The following is a 23,739-nucleotide window of genomic DNA, read 5'->3' as shown; positions in this document are numbered from 1 at the left end:
AGGAGGAACCAGAACCAGAGCCCCCACACATCAAAGAGGAACAGGAGGAACTGTGGACCAGCCAGGAATTTAATATCACCAAGTTCCCGTCCACTTCTGTTGTGAAGTGTGAAGATGAAGTTAAGTGCTCACAGCTGAATCAAATACACATTGACGTGAACAAAGAGGAAGCAAATAAAGTGGACTGTGGAGGATCAGAACCAGCCAGCAGCTTCCATCCACATAGACATTTACAAACAAAAGCCGATGAGCAGAATGAAGACTCTGAGGAAACCGAGGACAGTGATGAAGACCAGACCCTGAACCACACACCTGAGTCAAAGCTTCCAACAAACGGCTCAACTCAACAGATGAAAACAGAAACTGATGGAGACGACGGTGGTGGATCAGATTCAGACATTAACCTGGTCAGCATGGAGAGCGTAAAGAGAAGAACCTTTGTCAGTAAGAGTTTACTGGAGGAACACATGGACACTCACACAGGACAGAAACTGGTTGGTTCTTCTGAATGTGAAGCAACATTTTCTGAGAAGAAAAACATGACACAGGAAACCAACTCACCCAGAGACATGATGAGGAAAAATGACTTGACTCGAAGTGATGTGGGATGTGAAAAGAAACGCTACCATTGCTCTGTGTGCTCGAAAACATTTGCTCGAAAATCATATTTAGAAATCCACATGAGAAACCACACTGGAGAGAACCCATTTATTTGTTCACTTTGTGGAAGCACATTTACCTCCAAGTCAACTTTACGCAGTCACATGATGTTACACACAGGAGAAAAACCATTCAAATGTTCACTGTGTCACAAATGTTTTAGACGCAGAAGTGAAGTCAAGAGACACATGAGAATACACACAGGAGAGAGACCTTTTAGCTGTTCAGAATGCAGTAAAAGATTTTCTCAGAAGATAGATTGGGAGTGTCACATGATGCACCACACCGGTGAGAAACCATTTAGCTGTTCAGAATGCAATAAACGATTTACTCGGAAAGCGGCTTTGCAGCGTCACATGATGCTCCACACCGGTGAGAAACCATTTAGCTGTTCAGAATGCAGTAAAAGATTTACTCAGAAGACGGGTTTGGATTATCACATGAGTTTTCACACAGGAGAGAAACCTTTCCACTGTCTAGTTTGCCATAAACGCTTCAGAACTAAATATCGTCTTCAGTCGCATATGAAAATCCACACAAGATAATAGACAGAATGTCACATTCACAGGAATCTGACCAACACAGACTAAAGAACATGAAGAATAATGATACAGTAACATTTTAGAGGAAAATCTTCATAAATAATTTCAACTGATTTATTTTTCCTACCTTTATTTTTTTTTAAATTATTTTCTCAGTGGTGCCATTTTTAAATGAAATTAATGTAAATACATCCTTTGCCTGTTCTCTTCTTTTGAAATTAGAAGGCTTTTTTTTTTTTTCTGAGATCAGCAGTTGAAGACTCAGACTAACAGGAACCAAATGATCACATCAGCTGAGAACTAGAGGTGAAAGAGGTTAAAGCAAGACAATAACATATGTCGATAGTTTCCACCATGTCCCTCCCAAACTTACCTAGAAATCAGATTATTCATGTCTGAAATTCATCTTTAAAGCTATAATTAACAGAATTCTTGAAAATAATGTACAAATCAAAGTAATAAATATATAACTTCTAAATCTACATAACTGAACATCAGACTCAATGTAATGAATCAGTAAATGTGGAACTGAACATATGAATAAAAAAAACAGCTTTTTGTCCAATACAGAAAGAAAAATTTCCAATCTAGAATAAATCGGGCTCGATCAAAAACCTGAAATCAGAATTTGTCAGAATCACATCAGGATGTTGAGTTACACTTTTCAGACAAAGGTACTGAGACACATTGAATTCAGGTGTTTCAATAGTAACAGGGGTGGGGTTATAAAACAATGACTAATGTCTTGATATAATTTCACATTAAAATAAATATTTGTATTTCATCTTTAGAGCTAATTTTGTTTACATGGTCATTTACATATACAAAATGCAGACTTTGCTTTTATTTATTTTTACTTAATGTTGAAATGTTTTCAGCATTATAATTGTTTCAAATATTTTACCTCTAGAAAATCTAGGTGAATCATTTTCCATCACTTACTTCACCCAAACTGAAGGAAAAAGTCAAGATGTGAGTAGAGGAAACAGATTTGAGAGATATTCCATAGTTCATCTGTTCATCCGCTTGTATCAGACATCATAGACAGCAGAACAGAATATGTTCACCACATGTACCAATGAGTGTCAGTCTGTTAATTCTAGAACAGGGGTCAGCAACCCTGGTTCTTGAGAGCCACTAACCTGCCTGTTTTAGATGTTTCCCTCTTCCAGCACACCTGATGGTAGTTATCAGGCTTCTTTAGAGCTTGATGATAGGCTTATCATTTGAATCAGGTGTGTTGGAAGAGGGATACATCTAAAACAGGCAGGATATTGGCTCTCAAGGACCAGGGTTACTGACCCCTGTTCTAAAGTCTTAACTTTGAGGAGAATACAAATCATAAATTTGTTCTCCAATCTGGATACAATGAAAAATCTAGATTTCAGCTTTATATCATTTTGGACTGAACCAAATATTTGGCTTTATATACTGACTTGTCTTTAACATCCTTATGGGCTGAAGAAGTTCAGATTTGGAATTAATTCATCTTATTGAGTTAAAACTTGATATATTTCATCAATTAGCAAAACCATTATTTGTTAGTGACAACAAACTAACAGAACTAATCGAAAATGTCTTCTCAATACTGAAACATTCAAATGAATTAATAGTTTTCAGGTTCCTCCTCATCCTCTGCAGTCTCTTTTTTCCCCCTCGATCATCTGCAGTCTTTTATTTTGTAGGCGCTTTCGTGACGTCACAAATGCACTCTGGTCCGGGAAGCACGAAAGCGTCTCAAACTTTACATGGTTTTCTTCTAATCAAAGTCCTCCGTTTTCTCTTTTATCCTGTTAGTTTTTTTTTTTTCTAACCGAAGTAGTAGAACCTCTGTATCCGGATGAAACCGACTGACTTTGTTCTGTTCACATTCTGTGTCATTTTTACTCCGGATTTATCTATTATTAACTCAGTGATGCTAAAGTTAGCTTAGCTCACTAGCTGCTAACCGACCTGTAAGTGTGTGATGGAGACGAACTGTTTCTGACGGAGTTTATGTGAAGACAAGGTGAAAATGGCCCAAAAAGTGCAGATTTTGAGGTCACTGGTGGAGCAGAGACTAACTGCAGCTGCTGAAGAGATATTTGGGCTGTTTGAAAGAACCATAGCAGAGTACGAGGAGGAACTTTGTCGAACTAAAGAAGAAAACCAGAGACAAAGACAAATACTGGACTGTGTTTGGAATCCGAGAGTCCTGATACACAAAACAGGTTTGGACACATTTGTCTGTACTTTAGCCAAAGGTCTTAATGAAAAACAAACAGCATGCATTTTAATTATTTAAGATTTACATACCTACAATTATTTTTGTGATGACTGACAATTTTTTTCCCCTAATCTTTATTTTACCTTTTCTAAGCGATTTATCACCATTTATTATCTTCTGTGCTGTGTATATTTTAGGGAAAATCAAGTATATTTCTATATTAAAATTACTGCTAATGTAGATGTTCATAAAGCTCAAAATGAAGTCAAAGGTTATTTTATCAAAGCAGAGAAAACTGAAGAGACTGGGATATTTGTCAGCAAAATGAATCATTATCTGGACATAAAACAAGTGTCTCCATCTGTCATTTATCCAAGAGCAGGGGTTTTACTGGTGACTCAATGTTTTGGGAGATGATGGCGTTTCCATCTTCACTATGGAGCCTCTGAACTGTCAAATAGGTCATCTCTGATGACAAACTGCATTTTACACAGATTATTTGCATGTATTGATAAGATTTGTGGATCAGTGGATATTAGACATTATAGATCACTCCTCTCATTTCACTGGTTCCCGTTCTTTCCTCAAGATCTTAGTTTATATAGGCTGATAATTTTTTTTAAGGTCAAGAATTATTTATTATCTCCAAGGGGGGTTTTTTCATGTCAGCCCGTTTTAAACTCGTACAACAGAAGTAATAGTATCACCAAAATCTACCTCTAACTTTAAAGTCTAGCTGTATTTCCTCTTCTCTTGTAGCCGTCCAGCAGCACTTGGTGGTTAAAGAAGAGGTTCATCCTGAGCAGCAGGCGCGGAATACCATTGTGGACCAGGAGGAACCAGAACCAGAGCCCCCACACATCAAACAGGAACAGGAGGAACTGTGGACCAGCCAGGAAGTGAATATCACCAAGTTCCCATCCACTCCTGTCCCTGTGAAGAGTGAATATGATGATGAGTTTAATCAAACACAAACTGTGGAGAACAAAATGGAAGCAAATAAAGTGGACTGTAGAGGATCAGAACCAGCCAGCAGCTTCCATCCACATAGACATTTACAAACAAAAACTGAAGTGCAGAATGAAGACTCTGAGGAAACCGAGGACAGTGATGAAGACCAGACCCTGAACCACAAACCTGAGTCAAAGCTTCCAACAAACAGCTCAACTGAACAGATGAAAACAGAAACTGATAGAGACAACAGTGGAGGATCAGAGCCAGACATGAACCTGGTCCAAATGCAGAGTGTAAAGGGAAGAACCTTTGACAGTAAGAGTTTAAAGGAGGAACACATGGACACTCACACAGGACAGAAACGGGGTGGTTCTTCTGAATGTGAAGCAATATTTTCACTGAAGAGAAACACGACACAGGAAACCAACACACCCAGAGACATGATGATGAAAAATGACTTGACTCCAAGTGATGTGGGATGTGGGAAGAAACTATACCATTGTTCTGTGTGCTCAAAAACATTTGCTCAAAAATCATATTTAAAAAAACACATGAGAACCCACACTGGAGAGAAGCCATTTTGTTGTTCACTTTGTGGAAGCAGATTCACTGCCAAGGCAACTTTACGTGGTCACATGCTGTCCCACACAGGAGAAAAACCATTCAAATGTTCACAGTGTCACAAATGTTTTAGACGCAGAGGTGAAGTCAGGAGACACATGATGCTCCACACCGGTGAGAAACCATTTATCTGTTCAGAATGCGATAAACGATTTTTTCGGAAGACGGAGTTGGAGCGTCACATGGGGCGCCACACAGGAGAGAAACCATTTAGCTGTTCAGAATGCAGTAAAAGATTTACTCAGAAGACGGATTTAGATGATCACATGAGTTTTCACACAGGAGAGAATCCTTTCAGCTGTCTAGTTTGTCAGAAACACTTCACAACTAAATATGGTCTTCAGAAACATATGAAAATCCACACGAGACAGACAGAATGTCCCATTCACAGGAATCAGACCAACACAGACTGAAGAACATGAAGAATAATGATACAGTAACATTTTAGAGGAAAATCAGCATAAATAATTTCAACTGATTTATTTTTCCTACCTTTATTTTTATTCTATTTTTTGTCAATGGTGCCATTTTTAAATGAAATGAATGTAAATACATCCTTTGCCTGTTGTCTTCTTTGGTAATTAGAAGACTTTTTTTTTTTTTCTTTTTTACTGAGATCAGCAGTTGGAGACTCTGACAAACAGAAACCAAATGATCCCATCAGCTGAGACCTAGAGGTGACAGAGGTTAAAGGAAGACAATAAAAATATGTCAATAGTTTCCACCATGTCCTTCCCAAATTTACCTAGAAATCAGATTATTCATGTCTGAAATTAATCTTTAACTCTATAATTAACAGAATTCTTGAAAATAATGTGTAAATCAAAGTAATATATAACTTTTATATCTACATAACTAAACATCAGACTCAATGTAATGAATCAGTAAATGTGGAACTGAATATATGACAAAAAAACAACAACAAAAAAACAGCTTTTTGTCTAATACAGAAAGAAACCATTCCAATCTGGACTAATTCAGGCTCAATCAAAAACCTGAAATCAGAATTTGTCAGAATCACATCAAGATGTTGAGTTACACTTTTCAGACAAAGGTATTGGGACACACTGAATTCAGGTGTTTCAATAGTAACAGGGGTGGGGTTATAAAACAATGACTAATGTCTTGATATAATTTCATATTGAAATAAATATTTTATTTCATCTTTAGAGCTAATTTTGTTTACATGGTCATTTACATATACAAAATGCAGACTTTGCTTTTATTTATTTTTACTTAATGTTGAAATGTTTTCAGCATTATAATTGTTTCAAATATTTTACCTCTAGAAAATCTAGGTGAATCATTTTCCATCACTTACTTCACCCAAACTGAAGGAAAAAGTCAAGATGTGAGTAGAGGAAATGGATTTGAGAGATATTCCATAGTTCATCTGTTCATCCGCTTGTATCAGACATCATAGACAGCAGAACAGAACATGTTTCACCACATGTACCGATGAGTGTCAGTCTGTTAATTCTAGAACAGGGGTCAGCAACCCTGGTTCTTGAGAGCCACTGACCTGCCTGTTTTAGATGTTTCCCTCTTCCAGCACACCTGATGGTAGTTATCAGGCTTCTTTAGAGCTTGATGATAGGCTTATCATTTGAATCAGGTGTGTTGGAAGAGGGATACATCTAAAACAGGCAGGATATTGGCTCTCAAGGACCAGGGTTACTGACCCCTGTTCTAAAGTCTTGACTTTGAGGAGAATACAAATCATAAATGTGTTCTCCAATCTGGATACAATGAAAAATCTATATTTCAGCTTTATATCATTTTGGACTGAACCAAATATTTGGCTTTATATACTGACTTGTCTTTAACATCCTTATGGGCTGAAGAAGTTCAGATTTGGAATTAATTCATCATATTGAGTTAAAACTTGATATAATTCATCAATTAGCAAAACCATTATTTGTTAGTGACAACAAACTAACAGAACTAATCGAAAATGTTTTCTCAATACTGAAACGTTTAAATGAATTAATAGTTTTCTGGTTCCTCCTCATCCTCTGCAGTCTCTTTTTCCCCTCGATCATCTGCAGTCTTTTATTTTGTAGGCGCTTTCGTGACGTCATAAGTGCACTCTGGTCCCGGAAACACTAAAGCGTCTCAAACTTTACATGGTTTTCTTCTAATCGAACTCCTCCGTTTTCTCTTTTATCCTGTTAGGGTTTTTTTTAACCGAAGTAGTAGAGCCTCTGTATCCGGATAAAACCGACTGACTTTGTTCTGTTCACATTCTGTGTCATTTTTACTCCGGATTTATCTATTATTAACTCAGTGATGCTAAAGTTAGCTTAGCTCACTAGCTGCTAACCGACCTGCCAGTGTGTGATGGAGACGAACTGTGTCTGATGGAGTTTACGTGAAGAAAAGGTGAAAATGGCCCAAAAAGTGCAGATTTTGAGGTCACTGGTGGAGCAGAGACTAACTGCAGCTGCTGAAGAGATATTTGGGCTGTTTGAAAGAACCATAGTAGAGTATGAGGAGGAACTTTGTCGAACTAAAGAAGAAAACCAGAGACAAAGACAAATACTGGACTGTGTTTGGAATCCGAGAGTCCTGATACACAAAACAGGTTTGGACACATTTGTCTGTACTTTAGCCAAAGGTCTTAATGAAAAACAAACAGCATGCATTTTAATTATTTAAGATTTACATACCTACAATTATTTTTGTGATGACTGACAATTTTTTTTTCTAATCTTTATTTTACCTTTTCTAGGTGATTTATCACCATTTATTATATTATCCTCTGTGCTGTGTATTTTTATTGAAAATCAAGTATATTTCTATATGTAATTTACTGTTCATGTAGATGTTCATAAAACTCGAAATAAAGTCAAAGGTTATTTTATCAAATCACAGAAAACTGAAGAGACTGAGATATTTGTCAGCAAAATTATTCATTATCTGAACATAAAGCAAGTGTTTCCATCTGTCATTTATCCAAGAATATGGGTTTTACTGGTGACTCAATGTTTTCGGAGATGATGGTGTTTCTATCTTCACTATGGAGCCTCTGAACAGTCAAATTAATCATTTTTGCATTTTACACCAATTATTTACATGTATTGACAGGATTAGTGGATCAGTAGGTGTTAAACATTGTAGATCACTATTCTCATCTCACTGATTCCTGTTCTTTTTTCAAGATCTTAGTTTTTTTAGGCTTATAATTTTCTTTAATGTCAAGAAGTATTTATTATCTCCAAGGGGGGATTCTTCATGTCAACTCCTACAATAGAAGTAATAGTAATATCACCAAAATCTACCTCTAACTCAAATTTCTAACTGTATTTCCTCTTATCCTACAGACGTCCAGCAGCACTTGGTGGTTAAAGAAGAGGTTCCTCCTGAGCAGCAGGAGTGGAATCCCATTGTAGACCAGGAGGAACCAGAACCAGAGCCCCCACACTTTAAAGAGGAACAGGAGGAACTTTGGACCAGCCAGGAAGTGAATATCACCAAGTTCCCATCCACTCCTGTCCCTGTGAAGTGTGAAGATGATGAGTTTAATCAAACACAAACTGAGGATAACAAAATGGAAGCAAATAAAGTGGACTGTGGAGGATCAGAACCAGCCAGCAGCTTTCATCCACATAGACATTTACAAACAAAAACCGAAGAGCAGATTGAAGACTCTGAGGAAACCGAGGACAGTGATGAAGACCAGACCCTGAACCACAAACCTGAGTCAAAGCTTCCAACAAACAGTTCAATTGAACAGATGGAAACAGAAACTGATGGAGACGACAGTGGAGGATCAGAGCCAGACATGAACCCGGTCCACATGGAGAGTGTAAAGAGAAGAACCTTTGACAGTAAGAGTTTACTGGAGGAACACATGAACACTCACACAGGACAGAAACTGGTTGGTTCTTCTGAATGTGAAGCAACATTTTCTCAGAAGACAAACACAATACAGGAAACCAACTCACCCAGAGACATGATGACGAACAATGACCTTCCTCTAAGTGATGTGGGATGTGAAAAGAAATTACACCACTGCTCTGTTTGCTCAAAAACCTTCTGTTGGAAGTCACATTTAGAAATACACATGAGAATCCACACTGGAGAGAAACCATTCAGTTGTTCCCTTTGTGGAAGCCGATTCAAACACAAGTCAAGTTTATGCAGTCACATGACATCCCACACGAGAGAAAAAACTTTCAGATGTTCACTGTGTCACAAATGTTTTAGAGACAGAAGTGAGGTCAGGAGACACATGACAATCCACACTGGTGAAAAGGTATTCAGCTGTTCACTGTGTCACAAATGTTTTACAGACCAAAGTGAGGTCAGGAGACACATGAGAGTCCACACTGGTGAGAGACCTTTTAGCTGTTCAGAATGCAGTAAAAGATTTACTTGGAAGACAGATCTGCAGCGTCACATGAGAGTCCACACAGGAGAGAGACCTTTCTGCTGTGTAGTTTGTCAGAAACGCTTCACACGTAAATATCATCTTCAGTCACATATGAAGATCCACACCAGAGAATAGACAGAATGTCACATTCACAGGAATCAGACCAACAGAGACTAAAGAACATGTAGAATAATGATACAGTCACGTTTTAGAGGAAAATCTGCATAAATTATTTCAACTGATTTATTTTTCCTGTTTATTTTTCTTAATTATTTTCTCAGTGGTGTCTTTATTTTAATTAAATGTATGTAAATACATCCTTTGTCTATTCTCTTCTTTTTTGTAATTAGAAGACTTTTTTTTTTACTGTGATTGGCAGTTGACGAGTCAGACTAACTGGATCCACATTATCACAACAGCTGAGAACAAGAGGTGAAAGATGTTATAGCAAGACAATAAAAACATTTGTTGATAGTTTCCACCATGTCAGTTTTCATGGAACAACAGATTCATTAGTATAAATAGAAAGTCAATTTTTAAAGCTGAATGGTTTCATAATGATTTATTTATTTTTTGATTCATTGAACACAGATAGACATTTGTTATCATATGAAGAATTCTCTAGGAAATACAATATAAATAGCTCAAGAAAAGAATAAAATTTGCAAAGCGATTCCAACATCCTTACTTCAAATAATCCAACGTGGTTTGCCTCGCCTGTTATATGTTCCCTTCTTACCTTATTTGAAAGTCATTGACATTGATTTGTTAGAAAGTGTAAAATTATCTGTCTAGCTTTTAAACATTAAAACTTTGAGGACTTTAACACAGTTACTTTACGAAACATTGAAACAACCCTGTGGGAAAAATGTTTTTCTTTTTATCTTTGGTGTCTTGTTTCTCCCAAAGTAAAGGATAGTCATATCAAAACTGCATGTTCAATTTACCCTGCTAAGGATTTTTTGCACAAAAGATTTAATTTTGATGTGGATCCCTGTGTTTCCTACTCCTCTGAAGCTAAAACCATTGAACATTTGCTTTTTAATTGTTCACACAGCATTTCCTTTTGGGCTAATATTCAAATTTGGTTGACCTGAAAAATTTGAAATATTTTGTGTTTTTCTTATGCGATATTTGTTTTATGGATTCATTAGAAGTTAACTTCAAAGTTATTGTTTACCATATTATTATTTTGGGCAAATATATTCATTGTTGCAAGTGGAAAGACACAAACCCCTCCTTTAATTTGTTTATATGTGATTTTATCAAGTATTACAGATCTCTATAATATATTGTAAATATGTCCAAAAAAGCCAGAAAACTTTATTCTAGTTTATCTAAGTCCTTGGTGTTTTAATTGTATCTTTCCTTAGCCTTTTGTGTTCTATTGTCCAGTCAGATTGATTGAGTGATTGATTGATTTTATTTTATTGTTTTTATTTCTGTTTCTCTATTTTCATTACACATCAAATGTCCCAATCTTTTTGTTTATTTTGTTTCAGATATTTGCAATCGTTCTTTTTCACCATTCCAACATGTCTCCTAATGTATTTCTGTGTTACTCTTTATATTTTCCCATTCTTGATATGTAAATTTGATTTGTGCCAGTGGAAAAAAATGTGTCAAGCTCTTGGAGCCAGGCTTGACTTGTCTTTAACATTCTGATGAGCTGAAGAAGGTCAGATTTGGTGATAGTGCATCTTATTGAGGTAAAACTAGATATTTTTCATCAATTAGCAAAATCATTGTTTGTTAGTGACATCAAACTAATTGTACTAACAGACAATGTATACTCAATACTGATACGTTTAATTGAATTAATAGTTTTCTGGTTCCTCCTCCTCATCTGTAGTCTCTTTCTTTCGCTGACCATCCGCAGTCTTTTATTTTGTCCTAGATTTCGTGACGTCACAAATGCACTCTGACTCCAGAAGCGCTAAAGCGCCTTTGCTTTTACATCGTTCATTACTAATGAACGTCCGCCGTTTTCAGCTGTATAGTGTTTGTTGAAGTGCAATCGAACCAGCAGAGCCTATGTATCCGGATGAAACCGACGGACTGGACTTTGCTCGGTTCACATTTTGTGTCTGTTTTACTCCTGATTTATCTTTTATAAGCTCAATGATGCTAATGTTAGCTTAGCTCGCTAGCTGCTAACAGACCTGTCAGTGGGCGATGGAGACAAACTGTTTCTGAAGGAGTTTGTGTGAAGAAAAGGTGAAAAAATGTGTCCAAAAGTGCAGATTCTGAGGTCACTGGTGGAGCAGAGACTAACTGCAGCTGCTGAAGAGATATTTGGGCTGTTTGAAAGAATCATAGCAGAGTACGAGGAGGAACTTTGTCGAACTAAAGAAGAAAACCAGAGACAAAGACAAATACTGGACTCTGTTTGGAATCCGAGAGTCCTGATACACAAAACAGGTTCGGACACATGTCTCTAGTTTAGCCAAAGGTTTTAATGAAAACCAAACTGCATGCATTTTAATGATTTAACCTTTAAATACTGACAATTATTTTTGTGATGACTGCCAATTGTTTTTTTCCTCTCTTATCTTTTCTAGGTGATTTATCGCCATTTATTGTATTATCCTCTGTGTTTTGCGTTTTTTTTTAGAAAATCATGTATGTTTGTATGTTTAATATACTGCTCATGTAGAGGTTCATAAAGCACAGAATATATTCAAAGGTTATTTCATCAAAGCACAAAAAACTGAAGAAAATGAGATTTTTGTCAGCAAAATGAATCGTTATCTGAGCATAAAACAAGGTTCTCATCCACTGCCATTTATCAAATTACATGGGTTTTACTGGTGACTCAAAGTTGTAGAAGATGATGTTTCCACATTCACTATGGAGCTTCTGAACATTCAGATAGGTCATGTCTGATGACAAATTGCATTTTACACCAATTATTTACATGTATTGACAGGATTAGTGGATCAATGGGTGTTAAGCGTTTTAGATCAGTAGATGCTTTTGGATGATCAGAGTTTTAAGAGTTAATGCAGGATATTTTCATTTCCAAGTATAATCTCTGTAATTAATAAATAATATGAAATTTTAACTGTAACATGCATTTAATTCATGAAAAACTTACTGTTCTGTTTGTAAAAGTATTACCTCTCCCAAGATACAGGTCTAAATCACAGTTTTCATGAGGTTTTAGGAGTGTGCATTATTATGATATATCTAATCAGGACACTTATTATCTTTATCACTACTCTTATCTCACCGATTTCTGTTCTTTACTAAAGATCTAGGTTTTTAAAGGCTGATCATTTTCTTTAAGGCGAAGAAATATCAATTATCTCTAAGGGGGGATTCTTCATGTCAGCCCTTTTTAAATTCTTACAATAGAACTATTATAATACTATTGTATTATCACCAAAATCTAACTGTAACTGAAAAGTTACTGCATTTCCTCGTATCCTACAGATGTTCAGCAGCAGTCGGGGGTTAAAGGAGAAGTTCCTCCTGAGCAGCAGGAGTGGAATCCCATTGTGGACCAGGAGGAACCAGAACCAGAGCCCCCACACATTAAAGAGGAACAGGAGGAACTGTGGACCAGCCAGGAAGTGAATATCACCAAGTTCCCATCCACTCCTTTTCTGGTGAAGAGTGAAGATGATGAGCTTAGTCAAACACAAACTGAGGAGAATAAAGTGGACTGTGGAGGATCAGAACCATCCAGCAGCTTCCATCCACATAGACATTTACAAAGAATAACCGATGAGCAGAATGAAGACTATGAGGAAACCGAGGACGGTGATGAAGACCAGATCCTGAACCACAAACCTGAGTCAAAGATTCCAACAAACAGCTCAACTCAACAGATGGAAACAGAAACTGATGGAGACGACGGTGGAGGATCAGAGCCAGACATTATCTTTGTCCACATGGAGAGTGTAAAAGGAAGAACCTTTGAGAGTAAGAGTTTACTGGAGGAACACATGGACACTCACACAGGACAGAAACTGGTTGGTTCTTCTGAATGTGAAGAAACATTTTCTCAGAAGAAAAACATGACACAGGAAACAACGTCTCCCAGAGACATTATGATGAATAATGACTGGACTCGAAGTGATGTGGGATGTGAAAAGAAACTATACAGCTGCTTTATGTGTTCAAAGACATTCTCCTGGAAGTCACAGTTAGAAATCCACATGAGAATTCACTCTGGTGAGAAACCATTCAGCTGTTCAGAATGCAGTAAAAGGTTTTCTTGGAAGATAGATCTGCAGCGTCACATCAGAATCCACACAGGAGAGAGACCTTTCAGCTGTGTAGTTTGTCAGAAACGCTTCACACGTAAACATCATCTTCAGACACATATGAAGATCCACACAAGAGAATACAGCCGCAGAAAAAATTATTAGACCACCCTTGTTTTCTTCAATTTCTTGTTCATTTTAATGCCTGGTACAACTGAAGGTACATTTGTTTGGACAAATATAATGATAATAACTAAAATGGCTCATAAGAGTTTAATTTAAGAGCTGATATCTAGCTATTTACCATGTTTTCTTTTGATAATAACCAAAATCACTTATGTTCTCACGTCAAAAGCTATGGCATTGTACTGCCAACAACAGCGCTTTTAGGCATTCCATGTTTTCTTTTCTGTCTGTTTTAGTCACATGATACACACAGGAGTTTAGTACTTGATTGCATGACCATTGTTTTTGATGATTTTGGATGGTCCAATAATTTTTTCCATGACTGTAGATTGAATGTCACATTCACAGGAATCAGATCAACAGAGACTAAAGAGCATGAAGAATTATACAGTAACATTTTAGAGGGAAATCTGCATAAATAATTTCAACGGATTCGTTTTACTTGTTTCTTTTTTCTTAATTTTTTTCTCAATGGCCATTTTTTTTATATTAAATGAATGTAAATGCATCCTTCCTCTACTCTCTTCTTTTTGTAATTTGAAGACTTTTTTTTTTTTTTTACTTCTGAGATCAGCAGTTGAAGAGTTGAACGGGAACCAAATGATCACATCAGGTGAGAACTAGAGGTAAAAAAGAGGTTAAAGCAAGACAACAAAAACATGTTTATGTTTATGTTTACGCATTTGGCAGACGCTTTTTTCCAAAGCGACTTACAGGGGAAAACCAATTAAATCACTCAATCAATCAAATTTTATTTATATAGCGCCAGATCACAAAAAAGTTATCTCTTGACATTTTATATATAGAGTTGGTCAAAACCAGACTCTAAGTCAATTTACAGAAACCCAACAGAATCCTCCAGGAGCAAACACTTGTGACTGGTGACAGTGGCGAGGAAAAACTTCCCTTTAACAGGCAGAAACCTGGAGCAGACCCAGACTCCTGGAGGATGGCCGTCTGCCTTGACCAGTTGGGGTTAAAGAGAGAGAGTAGAGAAGGGGAAAAAGAGAGAGCGATAGAGGTAGAGACTGGGGGAGAGGGGGAGTAGGGGGAGACACATGGAGGCGGTTGAGGATAAGTGAGTGGTGATGATGAGGGCAGGGAAGAGGCCGGACCACCGCAGCAGGTCCAGAGATAATTGTGAAAGAATCTGTGGTTGTCCTGGGAAAAACCTTATTAGAATATTTAAAATGGAATGTTTGAAAGTGCTAGGATAGGAGGTGCTCTCGGAAGAACTGGGTCTTCAGGAGCTTCTTGAAGATAGGCAGGGATGACTCTGTTCTCGTAGCACTTGGTAGAGCGTTCCACCAACGTGGAACGACCCATGAAAAGAGCCTGGATTGTCTTGTACAAGGTCTGGGGACCACCAGACTACGTTCCCCAGACGAGCGGAGTGGTCGTGGGGCGACATGAGATTTTATTAGTGCACCTAAGTAGACAGGAGCAGACCCACGGAGAATTTTGCAGGCTAGGATTAAAGATTTGAATTTGATGCGGGCAGCTATGGGTAGCCAGTGTAACTCAATGAGTAAGGGAGTGACATGTGCCCTTTTAGGCTGATTGAAGACCAGACGCGCTGCTGCATTCTGGACCATCTGTAGTGGTTTGACAACACAAGCTGGGAGGCCCGTTAGAAGAGCATTGCAGTAGTCAAGACGGGAGATAACCATAGTCTGCACCAGGAGCTGGGTGGCCTGTTCGGTTAGGTATGGCCTGATCTTTCTTAGGTTGAACAGAGTGAAACGGCATGATTGGGTGACAGAGGCAACATGATCCGTGAAGGTCAACTGATTATCAATCATGACTCCCAAGTTACGTACTACACTGGTAGGAGCCAGAGGTATGGAGTCAATAGTGATGGAGATGTCCTGCTGTATGGTTGGCTTAGCTGGGAAGACCAGCAGTTCAGTTTTGGACAGGTTCAGCTGAAGGTGATGGGCTTTCATCCATGCAGATATGTCAGAGAGACAATCTGAGATCCGCACTGAGACTGTGAAAAAACATTTGTTCATAGTTTCCACCATGCCTCTCACATACTAACCTAGAAATCACATTATTTGTGTCTGAAATTCACTTTTAACTTTATAATTAACAGAGTTGTTGAAAGTACAGGATGTTTTAAAAAAAAAAATTCACATCATTTGAGATGTCCATATCAGGGTGACTACATGGTCAGGAGAAATTATACTTAATAGGATTTTTTTTGGACATAAATTATTTTATTCTACAAATTTCAAATGAAAAATTCTGTGGGATGATAATTTTATAATGTTCCAAAGTTAATAAAAATGTGTGCACCACTTGTGACGCGGCACACATCAAGTCGGTAGTGGAGTTCCTGCCACACTCGCTGCAGCATGTCGTGTGTAACATTCTCATTGATTCTCCTCTTGAGTTCCTCTACACATGCCGGAATTGGTGGGATGTAGACCAGTCCTTTCACCTAACCCCACAGAAAGAAATCGCACGGTGTTAGGTCAGGTGAGTGTGGGGTCCATTTCAGTAACATGTCTCCATCATTAACCCGTCCAATCCATTTTCCTGGCAGATTCTCAAACTAATTTTAAACAAATTATTAGGTGATGAAATAATGTCCAATTTTTGGGACACCCTGTAATGTGTAAACCACAGTAATTAACACATAACTTCTAAATCTACATAACTGAACATCAGACTGGATGTAATGAATCAGTAAATGTGGAACTGAACACTGGACAAAGAAACAGCTTTTTGTCTTCTACAGAAAGAAAAAGGTCCACTCTGGACTAAATCAGGCTCAATCAAAAACCTGAAATCAGAATTTGTCAGAATCACATCAGGATGTTGAGTTACACTATTCAGACAAAGGTATTGGGACACATTGGATTCAGGTGTCCATCTATCCATTTTCTTTCGCTTATCCAGGGCCAGGTCACGGAGGCAACAGTCTAAACAGGGATGCCCAAACCTCCCTCTCCACAGACACCTCCTCCAGCTCTTCCAGGGGACCCTGAGGCATTCCCAGGCAAACCAAGAGACATAGAGACATCTCTCCAGCCTGTCTTAGGTGTTCTCCAATGTGGATACAATTTAAAGTCCAGATTTCAGCTTTGTATCAGTTTGGACCGAACCAAATATCTATCTACATATACTGACTTGTCTGTAACATCCTTATGGGCTGAAGAAGTTCAGATTTGGAAACAGAGCATCTCATTGAGGTAAGACCAGATATTTTTCATCAATTAGCAAAATCATTGTTAGTGACAGCAAACTAATTGTACTAACAGAACGAACAGAAAATGTTTACTCAATACAGAAACGTTTTAATGAATTAAGAGTCTTTTGGTTCCTCCTGACCATCTGTGGTCTTTTAATTTGTAGGAACTTTCGTGACGTCACGACTACACTCTGACCCGGAAAGCACTAAGCATTTCTATCTTCACACTCATTTCTAAGAAATGTCAGCTGTTTTCTCTGTACAGTGTTTGTTGAACTGCAACCAAACCAGCAGAGCCTCTGTATCCGAATGAAACCGACTGACTGGACTTTGTTCTGTTCACATTCTGTGTTTCTTTTACTCCTAATTTATCTCTTATTAACTCAGTGATGCTAAAGTTAGCTTAGTTCGCGAGCTGCTAACAGACCTGTCAGTGTGTGATGGAGATAAACTGTTTCTGACGGAGTTTGTGTGAAGAAAAGGTGAAAAATGTGTCCAAAAGTACAGATTCTGAGATCACTTGTGGAGCAGAGACTAACTGCAGCTGCTGAAGAGATATTTGGGCTGTTTGAAAGAACCATAGCAGAGTACGAGGAGGAACTTTGTCGAACTAAAGAAGAAAACCAGAGACAAAGACAAATACTGGACTGTGTTTGGAATCCGAGAGTCCTGTTACACAAAACAGGTTTGGACACATTTGTCTGTAGTTTAGCCAAAGGGCTTCATGGAAATGAAACGGCATACATTTTAATTATTTAAGCTTTAAATACCTACCGGTACAACTATTTTTGTGATGACTGACAAACTTTTTTTCCCCCCTCTGCATTTGACCTTTTCTAGGTGATTTATTACTATTTATTATATTATCCTCTGTGTTTTGCTTTTTTTTTTTATATATATATATAGCTAAAATCAAGCATATTTCTGTATTTAATGTACTGTCCATTTAGATGTTCATAAAACCCGGAGTCAATTTATTTATTTATTTATTTTAATCAAAGCAGAGAGAACTGGAGAAAATTTGAATTTTTCCCAGCAAAATATCTCATTAACCGAACACAAACCCTTTGTCTCCATCCACTGTCATTTATCAAACTCGTTGGTTTTACTGGTGAATCAGTGTTATAGAAGATGATGGTGTTTCCACATTCACTATGGAGCCTCTGAACGTCCAAATGGGTCATATCTGATGACCATGAAGAGCTGACAAACTGCATTTTATACCAGTTATTTAAATGTATTGATAGGATTTGTAGTGGCTTTACCTTTAACCATTACAACGGTGTGGAAGGGTTCAACCTGTTGTATACGCGTGAATGAATGAATGTCCGGCTGGGCTTCTTTGTGTTTGGATATGCCAATCCATTTATTTTCCAGTGTAAAAGTCCAAGTGTTCATCACAGTTCACGATTGTCTTTCTAAATACTCTCGACATATAAACAAAATAGGCTTCTTAACACAAAAGAAGACATTCCAAAAGCCGACCAACTCAATCTCTAGCTTTCATGTTCCACGGTGTAAAAATTGTTTGGGGCTGTCCTCACACACACCTCGCCCACCTCACACAGCAGGTATATGTAAGTTTGCCACACCCAAGATAAATTGCACCTGTGGCAATCACAGCCACACCCACTAAACAATTTAGTAAATTAAGGTCAAAACAAAAAGAGGAATAAACAAACAAAACTGTATTTTGGCTCCAACAGGATTAATGGATCAACAGGTCTTAAACATTTTAGATCAGTAGATGCTTTTGGATGTTCAGGCTTTTAGGAGTTAATATAGGATATTTTCATTTCCAAGTATGATACTTTAGTTTTATAAATATTGTGAAATGTTACATGTAACATGTATTTAATAAATGAATATCTGATAGTTCTGTTTACAAAAACTATTACCTTTCCCTACATACAGGTCTAAATGACAGTTTTCTGAGGTTTTTGAAGTGTGTATCATGTTTTATCTAATCAATACACTTATTATCTTTGTCACTACTCTGATCGCACTGATTCATGTTCATGACTGAAGAGTTAGGTTTTTATAGGCTGATAATTTACTTCAAGGTCAAAAGATGTTGATTTTCTCCAAGGGGGGATTCTTGTTGTCAGAGCTGTTTAAACTTTTACTATAGAACTGACAGTATTATCATCGAAATCTAACTGTAACTGAAAAGTCTAACTGTATTTCCTCATATCCTACAGACATCCAGCAGCTGTTGGTGGTTAAAGATGAGGTTCTTCCTGAGCAGCAGGAGTGGAATCCCATTGTGGACCAGGAGGAACCAGAACCACAACCCCCACACATTAAAGAGGAACTGTGGACCAGCCAGGTAGCTAATATCACCAAGTTCCCATCCACTCCTGTCCCTGTGAAGAGTGAAAATGAAGATGATTTTATTCAAACACAAACTGAGGAGAACAAAATAGAATCAAATAAAGTGGACTGTAGAGGATCAGAACCAGCCTGCAGCTTCCATCCACATAGACATTTACAAACAAAAACTGATGAGCAGAATGAAGACTCTGAGGAAACCGAGGACAGTGATGAAGACCAGACCCTGAACCACAAACCTGAGTCAAAGCTTCCAACAAACAGCTCAACTGAACAGATGGAAACAGAAACTGATGGAGACGACGGTGGAAGATCAGAGCCAGACATGAACCTGGTCCACATGGAGAGTTTACTGGAGGAACACATGGACACTTACACAAGACAAAAACTGGTTGGTTCTTCTGAATGTGAAGCAACGTTTTCTCAGAAGAAAAACATGACACAGGAAACCAACTCACCCAGAGACATGATGAAGAATACTGACTTGAGTCTAAGTGATGGGGGATGTAAAAAGAAACTATACCACTGCTCTGTGTGCGCAAAAACATTCTGCTGGAAGTCACATTTAGAAATCCATATGACATCCCACACGGGAGAAAAGCGATTCAAATGTTCACTGTGTCACAAATGTTTTAGACAAAAGAGTAACCTCAAGAGACACATGAGAGTCCACACAGGAGAAAAACCATTCAATTGTTCAGTTTGTCAAAAAAGATTTACCTGTAATTCAAGTTTAACTGGTCACATGATCATCCACACTGGTGAGAAACCATTTAGCTGTTCAGAATGTGGTAAAAGATTTACTTGGAAGATAGTTTTGGAGCGTCACATGAGGCTCCACACTGGTGAGAAACCATTTAGTTGTTCAGAATGTGGTAAGAGATTTAGTCAGAAGACGGGTTTGGAGCGTCACATGACGCTCCACACAGGAGAGAGACCTTTCAGCTGTGTAGTTTGTCAGACGAGCTTCACACGTAAACAACATGTTCAGAACCATATGAAGATCCACACAAACGAAGACAGAATTTGATATTCAAAAAATTAGACCTACAGAGACAAAAGAACATAAAGAATAATGATAGAGAAGCATTCTAGAGTGTAATCTGCATGACTGTTTTTCTTTTTTTTTCTCTTTAAATTCATTTTTCTTCATTATTTTCTCTATAGTGCCACTTTTATATTAAATGAAGTAAAACACATCCTACATCTTCTCCTTGTAATTAGAAGTAAAGATTTATTATTATTATTATTATTATTATTATTATTACTGAGATTACTAAGAGTCAGACTAACACAACCCAAATTATCACATCAGCTGGGAACTAGAGGTGAAAGAGGTCAAAGCCAACATAATAAAAATGTTTTCTGTTAGTTTCCACCAAATCTTTCAAAACCTTACATTAAAAACACATTATACATGCTTGAAATTCATTTTTGACTGTAATAAACATAACTGTTGAAAGTAACATCTAAGTCAAAGTAAGTGAAAAATAAATACGTACCTGATAAATCAACAGAACTGAACATTTGACTCAATGTAATGAATCAGTAAATGTGGAACTGAACACAGGACAACAAAACAGAGCTTTTCGTCTGCTACTGAAGGAAAAACATTTAATTTTGTCTAAATCAGGACCTGAAGTCAGAATCACTGGAAATTGATTTTAGAGATACTGTACAGATCATCTGTTCATCTGTATCAGACATGACAAAGAACAGAATAGAAGATGTTGCACCACATTTACAAATGATTCTCAGTCTTTCATTCACTTATGAAGTGCTTTAAAGCTAACTTTCATTTTCATTGAGATTTTGACGTTTTACCATTTTCAACAGAAATCAGGAATTATCATGTATTAAGCATTACAGAAACATTAACATTTATTTAGGTAAATATTGTTAATAATCTAGAGCAGCTGTGGTATAAACTTCACACTGGATGGTGGTCTAATACATTAATGTTACTCTGACAATGGAACTAACCGAAAATGTAATCTCAATACTGCTACATTTTAAAGAAATAATACTCCTCTGGTTCCTCCTAATCATTTGTAGTCTTTTATTTTGTAGGAGCTATTATGACGTCACAAATATAGTCTGACCCCGGAAACGGTAAAGAATCTCTAACTTTACATCATTTATTTCAAATGAACGTCCGCCGTTTTCCCTTGTATAGTGTTTGTTGAAGTCCAACCGAACCAGCAGAACCTCTGTATCCGGATGAAACCATCTGACTGGACTTTGTTCTGTTCACTTTCTGTGTCTGTTTTACCCCTGATGTATCTCTTATTAGCTCAGTGATGCTAATGTTAGCTTAGCTCGCTAACTGCTAACAGACTTGTCAGTGTGTGACGGAGATAAACTGTTTCTAAAGGAGTTTCTGTGAAGAATACGTGAAAAAAATGTGTCCAAAAGTCCAGATTTTGAGGTCACTGGTGGAGCAGAGACTAACTGCAGCTGCTGAAGAGATATTTGGGCTGTTTGAAAGAACCATAGCAGAGTACGAGGAGGAACTTTGTCGAACTAAAGAAGAAAACCAGAGACAAAGACAAATACTGGACTGTGTTTGGAATCCGAGAGTCCTGTTACACAGAGCAGGTTTGAACACATTTGTCTGTAGTTTAGCCAAAGGTCTTCATAAAAATAAAACAGCATATTTAGATTTCAGTTATTTCAGCTTTACATACCTACTACCAATTTAGTGGTGGATCAACAGGTATTAAACATTTTAGATCAGTAGATGCTTTTGGATGATCAGGCTTTTGAGAGTTAATATAGGATATTTTCATTTCCAAGTATAGTAGTATTTTTTCCATTTTTGTAAAGCACTGTGATTGCCTTGTATCTAATTTGCGCTATGCAAAGAAATTTGCTTTGCTTAATACTTTAGTTTTATAAATATTATGAAATGTTACATGTAACATTTATTTAATGAATGAAAATCTTGTTCTGTTTACGGAAGTATTACCTCTCCCTACATACAAATCTAAATCACAGTTTTCTGAGGTTTTGGGAGTGTGTATCATAATTTGTCTAATCAATACATTTACCATTATTAACACTACTCTTTTCTCACTGATTCCTGTTCATGACTAAAGACTTAGGTTTCATCAGCTGATAATTTACTTCAAAGTCAAATAATATTTATTATCTCCATCGGGGGATTCTTGTTGTCAGAGCTGTTTAAACTCATAAAACAGAACTGACAGTATTATCACCAAAATCTAACTGTAACTGAAAAGTCCAACTGTATTTACTCGTATCCTACAGACGTCCAGCAGTTGTCGGTGGTTAAAAAAGAGGTTGCTCCTGAGCAGCAGGAGTGGAATCCCATAGTGGACCAGGAGGAACCAGAACCAGAGCTCCCACAAATTAAAGAGGAGCAGGAGGAACTGCAGACCAGCCAGGAAGTGAATATCACCAGGTTCCCATCTACTCCTGTCCCTGTGAAGAGTGAAGATGATTATGAGGAGAAAGTTAAGTCCTTACAGCTTCAGCAAACACAAACTGAGGAGAAAAGTAAGAGTTTACTGGAGGAACACATGGACACTCACACAGGACAGAAACTGGTCGGTTCTTCTGAATGTGAAGCAACATTTTCTCAGAAGAAAAACATGACACAGGAAACCAACTCACCCAGAGACATGATGAAGAATACTGTCTTGAGTCCAAGTGATGGGGGATGTGAAAAGAAACCATACCACTGCTCTGTGTGCACAAAAACATTCAGCCAGAAGTCACATTTAGAAATCCACATGACATCCCACACAGGAGAAAAGCGATTCAAATGTTCACTGTGTCACAAATGTTTTAGACACAGGAGTAACCTCAAGAGACACATGAGAGCCCACACAGGAGAAAAACTATTTCATTGTCCAGTTTGTCAAAAAAGATTTATCTGTAATTCACATTTAACTGGTCACATGATCATCCACACTGGTGAGAAACCATTTAGCTGTTCAGAATGTGGTAAAAGATTTACTTGGAAGATAGTTTTGGAGCGTCACATGAGGCTCCACACTGGTGAGAAACCATTTAGTTGTTCAGAATGTGGTAAGCGATTTACGCGAAAGATGGGTTTGGAGCGTCATGTGATGCTCCACACTGGTGAGAAACCATTTAGTTGTTCAGAATGTGGTAAGCGATTTACGCGAAAGACGAGTTTGGAGCGTCATATGATGCTCCACACAGGAGAGAGACCTTTCAGCTGTGGAGTTTGTCAGAAACGCTTCAGATGTAAACAGCATGTTCTGATACATATGAAGATCCATACAAGAGGATAGACAGAATGTTGCATGCACAGGAATCATAGAGACAAAAGAACATAAAGAAGAATGGTAGAGGAACATTTTAGAGTGTAATCTGCATAAGTAATTTCAACTAAATGTTTTTTTGTATATTAATTTTTCTTCATTTTCTCTTTGGTGCCACCTTTTTATTAAATGAATAAAATAAAA

At 37.5% G+C, this 23,739-nt stretch overlaps 7 protein-coding genes across 11 annotated transcripts in view; 6 read left to right on the top strand and 1 right to left on the bottom strand.

Annotated features, from left to right (window-relative positions):
* The window catches only part of LOC115428102 (zinc finger protein 41-like), a 20,158-nt gene extending 6,332 nt beyond the window's left edge, over positions 1-13,826 (top strand). For both annotated transcript variants that reach the window (XM_030146934.1, XM_030146933.1), the window contains one exon: positions 13,622-13,826. In XM_030146934.1, the coding sequence (XP_030002794.1) occupies positions 13,622-13,734 (113 nt within the window). In that variant the 3' untranslated portion in view covers positions 13,735-13,826. The remainder of the gene's footprint in view (positions 1-13,621) is intronic.
* Positions 1-23,739, bottom strand: part of LOC115428086 (glutamic acid-rich protein-like) — a 657,495-nt gene that overhangs the window by 242,523 nt on the left and 391,233 nt on the right. The window lies entirely within an intron of this gene.
* Positions 1-23,739, top strand: part of LOC115428071 (zinc finger MYM-type protein 1) — a 179,357-nt gene that overhangs the window by 76,115 nt on the left and 79,503 nt on the right. The window lies entirely within an intron of this gene.
* The window catches only part of LOC115428066 (gastrula zinc finger protein XlCGF57.1-like), an 87,887-nt gene continuing 67,106 nt past the window's right edge, over positions 2,959-23,739 (top strand). The window contains exons 1-3 of the mRNA XM_030146877.1: positions 2,959-3,412; positions 4,168-4,412; positions 13,021-13,537. Of these exons, the coding sequence (XP_030002737.1) occupies positions 3,217-3,412; positions 4,168-4,412; positions 13,021-13,537 (958 nt within the window). The 5' untranslated portion in view covers positions 2,959-3,216. The remainder of the gene's footprint in view (positions 3,413-4,167; positions 4,413-13,020; positions 13,538-23,739) is intronic.
* LOC115428091 (gastrula zinc finger protein XlCGF57.1-like) lies at positions 7,073-23,739 on the top strand. 3 transcript variants are annotated; one of them, XM_030146922.1, is made up of 4 exons: positions 7,074-7,567; positions 8,307-8,813; positions 16,232-16,236; positions 22,807-23,738. In XM_030146922.1, the coding sequence occupies exons 1-4, from the start codon at positions 7,372-7,374 to the stop codon at positions 23,563-23,565; spliced, it is 1,467 nt and encodes a 488-aa protein (XP_030002782.1). In that variant the 5' UTR covers positions 7,074-7,371; the 3' UTR covers positions 23,566-23,738. The 3 variants fall into 3 exon arrangements, with proteins under 3 accessions (XP_030002783.1, XP_030002782.1, XP_030002781.1); XM_030146923.1 differs by lacking the exon at positions 16,232-16,236 and having other exon boundaries at positions 7,073-7,567; positions 8,307-8,836; positions 22,825-23,739; XM_030146921.1 differs by lacking the exon at positions 16,232-16,236 and having other exon boundaries at positions 8,307-8,830; positions 22,819-23,738.
* Positions 17,195-23,739, top strand: part of LOC115428099 (zinc finger protein 771-like) — a 106,942-nt gene continuing 100,397 nt past the window's right edge. Inside the window, exon 1 of the mRNA XM_030146932.1 lies at positions 17,195-17,636. Coding sequence (XP_030002792.1) covers positions 17,441-17,636 — 196 coding nt within the window. The 5' untranslated portion in view covers positions 17,195-17,440. The remainder of the gene's footprint in view (positions 17,637-23,739) is intronic.
* LOC115428120 (gastrula zinc finger protein XlCGF49.1-like) lies at positions 19,631-20,500 on the top strand. The gene has a single exon (XM_030146964.1). The coding sequence runs from the start codon at positions 19,647-19,649 to the stop codon at positions 20,310-20,312; it is 666 nt and encodes a 221-aa protein (XP_030002824.1). The 5' UTR covers positions 19,631-19,646; the 3' UTR covers positions 20,313-20,500.

The sequence above is a fragment of the Sphaeramia orbicularis genome, chromosome 11 (assembly GCF_902148855.1).
Source record: "Sphaeramia orbicularis chromosome 11, fSphaOr1.1, whole genome shotgun sequence".
NCBI classification, from domain to species: Eukaryota; Metazoa; Chordata; class Actinopteri; order Kurtiformes; family Apogonidae; genus Sphaeramia; species Sphaeramia orbicularis.
This window is presented reverse-complemented; position numbering and strand designations above follow the sequence as displayed.

Coding starts and splice junctions, on each gene's coding strand:
- LOC115428091 (XM_030146923.1), top strand. CDS start 7,372: ATGGCCCAAAAAGTGCAGATTTTGAGGTCACTGGTGGAGCAGAGACTA. Junction 7,568..8,306: donor AGTCCTGATACACAAAACAG/GTTTGGACACAT, acceptor CTTATCCTACAG/ACGTCCAGCAGCACTTGGTG. Junction 8,837..22,824: donor AGAGTTTACTGGAGGAACAC/ATGAACACTCAC, acceptor CTGGAGGAACAC/ATGGACACTCACACAGGACA.
- LOC115428120 (XM_030146964.1), top strand. CDS start 19,647: ATGGACACTTACACAAGACAAAAACTGGTTGGTTCTTCTGAATGTGAA.